Source organism: Helicoverpa armigera, chromosome 13 (genome assembly GCF_030705265.1).
Source record: "Helicoverpa armigera isolate CAAS_96S chromosome 13, ASM3070526v1, whole genome shotgun sequence".
Lineage (NCBI taxonomy): Eukaryota > Metazoa > Arthropoda > Insecta > Lepidoptera > Noctuidae > Helicoverpa > Helicoverpa armigera.
The window spans coordinates 4837131-4846768 of NC_087132.1; the positions used below are offsets into that span (position 1 = coordinate 4837131).

The 9638-nt window shown below is 34.2% G+C and overlaps 1 protein-coding gene across 1 annotated transcript; it reads left to right on the forward strand.

Moving 5' to 3' along the window:
* Nucleotides 1-1791: 1791 nt before the first annotated feature.
* Nucleotides 1792-8893, forward strand: LOC110371618 (acyl-CoA Delta-9 desaturase). Its single transcript, XM_049840354.2, has 7 exons — nucleotides 1792-1948; nucleotides 5266-5441; nucleotides 5610-5740; nucleotides 6392-6597; nucleotides 6969-7154; nucleotides 7953-8059; nucleotides 8644-8893. The coding sequence occupies exons 2-7, from the start codon at nucleotides 5279-5281 to the stop codon at nucleotides 8838-8840; spliced, it is 990 nt and encodes a 329-aa protein (XP_049696311.2). The 5' UTR covers nucleotides 1792-1948; nucleotides 5266-5278; the 3' UTR covers nucleotides 8841-8893.
* Nucleotides 8894-9638: the final 745 nt, after the last annotated feature.

Consider the following 9638-nt stretch of genomic DNA (forward strand, 5'->3'; position numbering starts at 1 on the left):
GATTAGTCCGTCTGATGGCAGCCTAACGTGTCACATACATAACACACGTCCCCTAAGGTTAAACCTTCAGCAAGGTTATTCGCTATCTAGTACGAAAACAGCTGATCACGATATCTAAATAGTGACATGCATACTATGAGAACCAAGTACTTGCGACTTTATTGACTATAATGGCTGAAGTAATTACCGTCCCGTGTCGGCTAGACGTACTATTATGCTGTTACTGTTAATAGATACAAAACGTAGATATACTTAGTTACTTCTAAAAGGTTAACAAAGAGTTAAATTGGAATAAGTAATTGGACTGTCTTATTTATTGCATTCAAATTAGATGAATACCAGTTACCTAAATACATACTTACCTACTTAGAATGAGTAAGTATTAGATATGTAATCCGTGGTAGGAGTAACAAAAAATCTCACCACCGAAAATAAAGGAAGTTTTTTATACAGTTGATGTTCTGACAATCGTTCTAATTTACATTATCAACCTTTTAATCTATTACATAATGAAATGTAGAATTGAAATTTAAATTACGGGGGAAAAAATCTCTGAGAAATGGCCTTAACATCGGTCACTGTCTCCGACAACCTTTTTAAACACATTTGTGTATCCGATGCGATGTTCATGAATATATACTTGCAATAATGTTTCGATCAGGCGTCACTCCCCAAAGGGTACAAAGTCTCGGAAAATATGAAACTTTACAAAAATACCTGATGGCTTTTTAGGGTTCCGTAAGAGAAGTGACGGAAATATGGTCTGTCATCTTCTTTTATTTCGGGAACGAAATGTAAGTATAGTTTTATAGTCAGCTAAAAACATACTAAGTACATTGCGACACACTCTGTGGAATCATTTTTGTAGGTCAATTCCGTTAAAACCCACAACTACGCATTTGGTATCGTTATGACCATAAAAAATACTGAAAACTATATATGTAGGTACTTATTAGTAACAAAATCTTTAAATATTTTATAGGGGTGATGAAATGGCGCACATTGCACAACAGGTACCAATTTCACTACACATAAATCGTTTTCTAAACTTTTTCATGATATTGATACGAAACCTTCGGCGGTCGAGCCCAACAAGCGATTATCTGGTTTGTATTTTTTAGATCTGAGTTTAATTTAGTTCCAAACCACGGCGATTTTCATCGTATCCGAAAACTTAAAACTTTTTAATTGCAGTTTGAACATTTCCGTTCCGTTTTCGTGTAAATACATTTTCAGACTTTAAAACAGGAACATGCAGTTAATGCAGCTCACTCATGTTGTTAAACATCTCGGGATTCACAAACCGTTAGTGGATATTTCAGCATTAAGTTACATTTGATACAATAGTTACTCCTCCTAGTAACTAGCATAGTTATTCCTATTTTAAATTAGGTTTTAGGGTTAATTGGAATAAAAACATCAAGGACGATCACGATATTTTAAAATTGGTAATAATAAATATAGTATGTATGATATTACCGACCAGCATTGACTTTTCGAATTTCCTTCCATATCGATTTCGCAAATATGTAAATATCAAGTTGAACAAACTCTAGAAATTTCCACTTGGTGTAAAATAACATTACCGAACTAAGTTGGGTAAGTATTTCACTCACTAGCAAATAGCGCTGAATTTTAAATTTTTGAGCGATTCGCTGACTAAACTCAGTTATGCGATACTAAAATGAAATTGAAACTCCATTCAACTATAAATCGAGTTGCCTACCAATATAATCGAAATGCGCAAGGGTCTGGTTGAAGTTTGCCTAGTAAGTAGTCGATCGAACGGTTTATTATAATCGAATGTATTGGAGTTGTAGGTATCGTGAGTAATTAACCATGTAGCTTGGCCCAGGGCTCGTGAATGTATAATGATTTGAGTCGTGGTTCTGCTTTGTCACTGTGTTGTGTTCATTGATTACGGTTGCCTGTCTTTCAGTGTTGCAGGGTGAGTTCGTTTTTTTTTTTATTTGCTATTTAATGGGCAATGCTTAGTAAGTTTTGATCGACATCCCTAAACGTATTAATTTTTAAAAATCTGTTATATTCGCCTACACATACTATACTTTTTTTCGATTAAAAAAAATAACTACTAGGTACTACTAACTACTGCAAAATAGTATTAGTGTAATAATAAATAACCTTAGATTTGAAAAAAGATTGGAAGGACTAATAAAATGAGTCTTCTGAAATAAACACAATAACAATAACCCACAATAGGGTGTTTTGTAAGATAATGTTTCAAAAAAACTTATAATCCATTTTCAAATGATTCCATTTTTCCGAGGGCAATGTCCGAAACCTTGACTGGTTCATTCATTGTGAACTCAGGCCCTAAAAAATGTTTATTAACATTAGATAATGCGAATTGTGACTGCATATTTAAACATATTCACACTACTTTCCGCAAGCCGATTACTAAAAATGCAGTCATGGTCTTACTGCACTACAAAATGCTTGAGATTGACCCCAAAATAATGCAAAGTTTTGTGAAATATTTGTGTAACACTACCATTGTCTTAATAACAATAGCAATAAAAAACGAACATACGCAGTTTGTTTCCGACTTACCTTTTTAAACTGGTAACAGCAGAAAACGGAATGTAGGTAACTACATAATCAGATTTTGTAAAGCACGGCAAAAATGCGTATGAATATTTTTAAACAGAATTTGCACCCAGAATTGATGTCAAATGAGCCTCGTAGGTTTCTCAATATAAATTCTGGTATCTTGAGTTTTGATTTATAGCCACGCCAATGATAAGTTATTTTATAAATGCCTAATAAAAAACATACTTTGTCTAAAAGGTTTTTCTGATACCTAGTAACAGTGGCTAAGTTTTGCGAGTTCTTAAATACTTTCCCACAAAAATAGAACCTTAAAAAGATCATTTCAAAGCGGTCTTTAGATTATATAAAGTTATCTAAAGGTTTGGTCTCATTGAAGGCTTTTGATAAGAATGATTCGACATAAACTGAATCACTATGAATCAACAACTAAGTATTGAAACAAGATTACCAATGAGGATGAAAACTTTATATTGTGAATAAACACCTAGCTCTCTCTAGTACAATAACCCTTCCCATTTTGACGAGGGATGTTGTATTAAATAACTTCAAGTTATAATAGATATTTAATATTCCCATCTTTAACTTTTGATGAGACCGCACTTCAATTTTCAATGGGTTCACTGAACTGGACGCGAAAAGTAAGTAAAACTTATCTCTGTCCTGTAATAGTTTCAGCCTTAAATTATATTAAGCTGAAGTTTAAAAGTTGATGGTCATCAACTATTCTCACATATGTATTACGTAAGTAATACGTAACAATAATGACTTGGAAAAAACCAAATGTAGACAATTAGAAGAAAAAAAAACAAAATGATTTTTACGTATATCGTCATTGTGCTTCTTTAATTAACATATTATAGCTATTAAAAAACTTACATAACTATGATATTTGCTACAAAAATGCATTATTTTTCTTTACTTATTTTAAAAAATGCTACGTACATTTGTTTAAGTCAAGTACCTTTATCAATGGTGGCCTAAATAAACACGGAGTACCTACACTACTTTTAACTTGCACTATCATCATCATTAAAATCACATTAGTGTCATCTAAACCTGAAAGTGACACGTGGCTCTGGGTCACAACCAACCGTCACTCTCGTCAGTAGTTAATAGACAAGACAACATGCGAATAAATTAACAATTAATACCTACCGTATGTCTAAGAGTAAGTGTCCGCACACTACAGACTAAACAGCCCACCGTCCATTGATCCGATGATTACAAAGCAATATAAAAAAAGTCGTGAATTCAATCAAAGTTTTGAGTCATTCTGATACCGGCCAAAAACCATGTTGTTCTTATGTGCGTACTTTCCATACTGATTTATGGGCCCATACAAACCATCGGGCGACTAAAACTTTGTAGGGCACTCTAAATCGGAGAAAATTAAAAATAACAAACCTGGGTTAAGTAGGTCATTATTATACCAGATAGTTCGTTGTTCCAAACTTATCAATCAGCCTATTTTAATTTCAAATTATACGTTTTGGAAAAGTAATTCTACTATTTACATACAATCGTTTCATTTGCTCTTTTGACCTTCACACTGTTACACGTTCTTTGTTTCAACACTATCCATTTTTTGAAAACGCTGACGGGTGCAAAAAATTAACAAGTATGTACAAATTATATTTAATTCTTAGTCTTAAAACCTATAAGTAGGTATGGTCTAAGCATCAGCTCACAAAAGAGTAGTTTCAATCTATGTACTGTAGCTAGAGTGCAGCACTTAATTTGCAAAGCACTTTACCTCGGTTTGCTCTTAGTTTATTGGAGGGAACGAACGTTAAAAGAAACAAAAAACGGTCTCCACTGAAAAAATATAAAATGAAACCTAAATATACGCAAATTTTAATCTTTATACGTACACAATGTCAAGGATATAATAGATATTCAATTCAGTTAAACGAACCATCTTGCAGTAAATAAGTTTTCCCAGTAAAACCTGAGCATAGCAAGCAAGTAAGCAATTTAATTTATGCACCGCTAACCTCACTCACTGTTTATTCTTTTTTGTCAGGGCTCATTTCACATCGGGACAATGAATGGTCAAAGGTTATACTATTAATTGAAGCAGTCCAGATTAACAAATTAGTTGCTTGCTTAAGTTCATTACCCAAAAATAAAGAGGCTACCTGCTAATCTATTTTGTTTCATTTTGCCGTGCAGCGGAGTAGAAACTGCATTGCTTGAATTGTAATGTAGGTACTAAATCTAAATTGTTAATTTTGGCACTCCTCATTTTGCTTGCAACGAATGTTCTATGTAAACCCGTGAATTCATTATTACGTCACAAATATGGGTCATTTCTCTTTCGCATTTTACTCGTATTCACCTATTTTATGTGCATTTATTTATTAGATTCAGTATTCACAAGGATATCTGTTATTACCACAAATCGATATGTAAAGATGCCGATATACCACATATCGAATAGAAAGCCAGAACAACAGAATTCTTTAAGCAATAGCTTTTCTTGTAATTCACTTTTTATTTCAATTCAGTTCAGGGATCTAAGAGTGTTCTTTGTTTCTGTTCACTTTTCATTAGCTAATTAATTAAAGGTTTAGGTATGGGCTAACAGTGTACGATTAAAACTGAAAGTTGCCTTAAAATAATTGTTTAAAAAAACTCTGCGTAAAAAAATGAAAAAGTTTTATTTCAATATTTGACTGTTTTTGTTAAAGATAGATTTCCTGACAAGATGGTGGAAGTGAAAGAAGCGGTGCCTGAGAATGAGGAACCGATCAGCAGAAGCCGGGAGGCGAACTGGCCAGCGGTCCTTTTCTTCATACATATACACCTCCTTTCTCTATACGGATTATGGCTGCTGATCTTTGAAGTCAAACTGTTGACCCTTCTATTCTGTAAGTGACAACAGCGACAAAATTTTACTACTTTTCACAAAAAATTAGCTTTTACTTGCAGTGTGTCATTTTTAACTGACTTCCCAAAAAGGAGAAACTTCTCAATTCGTGTTTTTTAAGCCAGTGCTCAATTAAACCTGCTTACTTATAATAGCCTTACATTTGCAGTTTTCATCCTCACATCTGTGGCTATCTTGGGCATGACCACCGGAGCGCATCGGTTATGGGCACATGGAGCGTACAAAGCAAGCACGGGACTACGGGTCACGCTTATGCTGTTCCAGACCTTAGCTGGTGTTGTAAGTATATTATAACTAGACCACGCTTTACAAAACTGTTAAATTTCGACCGATAAAAGATTGTTAACGTTGTTAACTGTTAAAAACACTCCATCTCTATATTGTCTGAAAGGATATTTGTTCCATTTCACGCCACAGATGACCCCAAAAGATAAATTCTTTATTATTTGCCCCCATAACAGTGAATACTTCAATTGATTGCCATGGGACTATATTAATGCTTTTGACACCATTCAAGGTATTCACATCCACAATCAATCCTATGAATGAACAGATGAACAACGAAATATGACAGATATTTCCCATTTTGTTCAGGAAACAAAGAACTTTATCGCTGTTCTTCATAGACGACTGCTCTTCAATTAATAATGAATGGATAATCACAAAATACGGCGTATTTTAGTAGCTTAGAGATTCACCATTTAATAACACTTGAGACAATGGAATAGGAGTACTCACCTGTAACACAAGAAATATTAAAATCTGTGACAATAAGTCGTATGGACGTAGTAAAAATTAATTAGAACCGAGGTCTAATAACACCTACTACGCCACTAAAAGACGTAAATGTTTATTACGGACCCTTGTTACTATAAGGAATATAATACGGATATGAAATGTCATTAATAATGAATAATTTTAATGTTATAGGGTTCGATATACGACTGGGTGCAGTACCATAGGCTCCATCATGCCCACTTCGCCACGGAAGACGATCCCTATGATTACAACAAAGGCTTCGTGTACGCACACTTTCTGACTCGACTGAGGAAATTGAGCCCACAACAGGAAAAACTGAAGAGTGCCATAGACATGTCGGATCTTGAAAACGATTCTATTGTTATGTTCCAAAAGAAGTAAGGATAAGTTTTACTTCCATTTATTTACTTTGGCATTGCGTTACTACTAAAACTCAAATATGTAGTTTACAACGATCCTCACTCAAACACAATAAATACTACTGACATTCTGAATGCGAAAGTTTGTACATAGGGATGTTTGTTACTCTTCCCAAAAACTACTGGATGGTTTTTAATTCAACCTAGCGGTGATGTACCTTAAAATTATATGTCAGAATAAGATATTGGCTACTTTTTATCTGGAAACGTGAAGAAGCTCCCTAAAGAAGTTTGTGAAACCTTTGGCAGAAGCTTGTAATGACATAAGCCACCTTTTAAGGTGCTACCAGAAATATTGTAAAGTTATATGAATTATTTTCTTGTTCCAGAGCGTATTGGTTCTTATACGCGATATTGTTCGCGCTGCTACCACTGAATGCTCCCCTCGAGTACTGGGACGACACAGTTCTGAGCTCCGTGTTCGTCGTCGGCTTCCTTCGATACTTAATCGTGTTACATACCTCCTGGCTGATTGATAGCGCTATTAGTGTGTGGGGACTGAGGCCTGGAGAAAAGTAAGTACATTATAAGTAACATTGAATACTCTTGTGTCTGCTTTCTTACTGACTACATAGTATATACCTTTACACCGAAATAAGCAGTCAAAAGAAATTTATGTTCACCTACGCCTAATTGCCAATCGTGTGATGATAAAAAAACTTCATATAATGAGCATTCCACTCAACCAATCATTTTAAACTAACATATTAATTTTTAAAATTAACTTCAACCCCTATTAACATTACTACTACAAATACATTTCAATGACAGTTTTTCTTTGAAATTGCTCTATTATTCCGAACGCTTACGCTATTAATCCAGAAGTGGTTCTACTACTTAATCCCATAATCTCTTTAAAGCGAGAACTTCGTGTACTTTCCTAGCCTCTTCAATATCTGAGTTGATTTTACTATAAGCTGGTGGAATTTTAGATAAACCTCCGGCTATTTTTATAACTAAGTAACTCAATGTAACTTTTCATGCTTTTCTATTTTCATTTAAAATGTTTTAGTTCAATTACCAGTTATAAATAGGAAACTTAATTAGTGATCCCAGAACATGAATTAAGTGTGTTGTGATACCATATTAAACTGATACACTTTGAGAGCGGAGAAACTTACTCCCTAACTGTTAAAACTAAATTAGTACTTACCTAAATAGGTTCAACAGTGAATGTGTATGAAAGTTAGACGCTTTGTGGCTGTCTTGCTTTGAAGTTACTTCCCGTACCCGGATGGGGATAACTAACTTTCTTTTATACATACATACTTATAAATAGGATTATAACGTTTGTTTTATAACTTTTGTTACAGATCTCCGCCGGACTCAAACACAGTCTTTATATTAACAAAAACGTTCTGGCCTCACTACCACTACCTCGTGCCATATGACTACAAATCAGGAGAATACGGGACATATGGTAAGTTACTCAAAGAAGTCTATATATCCAAGTACTGATTCAAATAGGTATTCATCAGAAGCTATTTCGTTTTCCGCAATTGTCAACATACACATTAGGAATGCTAAGAAATAACGCAATGTGTAGGTATTATTATGTGTAGGTGGTAGTACAGGCAGCAGTGGCTTAAAGTGGAAAACTCAATAGTTCGTTATAGTTGATAGCCTCGTATGAAATAATACTTTTTACATAGAAGTAGTTCCTACAACACACAACCAAATATTATAAGAAAATAGCTATGTTAATAATAGGTACTTCAGATCAAATTACTTATTTGTAGCATCTTGCTAAATAAATACCTATGCATCAGCTTTCACAAAGGCATGATTGCTACAATTTAATAGACCTGCACTGCACCGCGGCAAAATAAACAATGTCGGCTGCCACGCGCACTTAACTTCGCTGAAAACAAATTCCATAAATATTACAGTTTAATGAAGTTTTCCTTAGACTTGGCTCGCAGAAACGTGAATGTCTCTTTATTTTTTTTTAAAGCTTTCTCCGATTGCAGACAAAAAAGTTTTTATTGTGCAAATCTTTTTTAGACTGTGGCTGTTCGTCGGCCTTTATCCGAGTGTGGGCAGCTCTTGGTCTGGCCACAAATCTCCAGACTGTGGAAACGCATACCATCCAGAAGGCATTAGCTGATGCTGCAAGAACTCAGAAGGACCTGAAAACATGCATCGACGAAGCCGTGGTAAACCAGAAGCTTCCAGAAGAACATTACTTAAAAAGAGGATAGTATTTAATGTTATTTTATTTTGTAATTAAATTAAGGTTTATTCTATAGTAAAAGCTGTTTCGTTCGTTTCCCAGTAAGTGCTTCAATAGCACTCAGAGTGCTGTGGTATTTTCAACTCGATTCAATTACGGTTGTGATAAATTATACACAAACAGATTCTACAGTAACGTCACTTTATTTAAACAACCACACACAACTACAATCACAGTTATCAATATACTCAATATTAAGCGTTTTGTAGATAATAATCAAAAAGCGATAACACTTTGCTAGAGTTCATATTTAGCTTTTCTAGTTAGAAATTTTGTAGTAGGTACTCGAATGTCGGAGACCTATATTCTCAAATTTTCTCGTAAGTTACTAAATGCTTTGGAACATTTGATACCTTGACCTAAGTTCTAGGTCACATATCACATTCTACTTACTACTTATTATGTTTCTAACTCATCGACGAATTTAGATTTAACACACGAAATAATTTCTTTTTCACCTGTTCCTATCGTATTACACAGATAGCAGATTTGAATTTCAACTCTGGATTACAACTAAGCTAAAATGCTTACGAACATTGTATACTGTCATGAAAACGTAAATGTGCGTTTTAAATAAAATCTACATTTTATTTAGAAAGCTAAATAAGCTAATCTACATTAGCTTTACAAATTACCATATAATGCCACACGATATTTATTCAACTGGAAAATTTGGAAGTGTCTACGTTCCTTAGTTATTTTCAATAAAGCGTAAGTAAAATGGTATCGAAACGTTCTTTGTTGCCTACATAATATTAGGAACTGA

Bases quoted from the DNA above. Each gene is read 5' to 3' on its own strand.
- LOC110371618 (XM_049840354.2), top strand. From the start codon at position 5,279: ATGGTGGAAGTGAAAGAAGCGGTGCCTGAGAATGAGGAACCGATCAGC. The intron at 6,598-6,968 runs GTAAGGATAAGT...TTCTTGTTCCAG, and splicing joins ATTGTTATGTTCCAAAAGAA to AGCGTATTGGTTCTTATACG. The intron at 8,060-8,643 runs GTAAGTTACTCA...AATCTTTTTTAG, and splicing joins AGGAGAATACGGGACATATG to ACTGTGGCTGTTCGTCGGCC.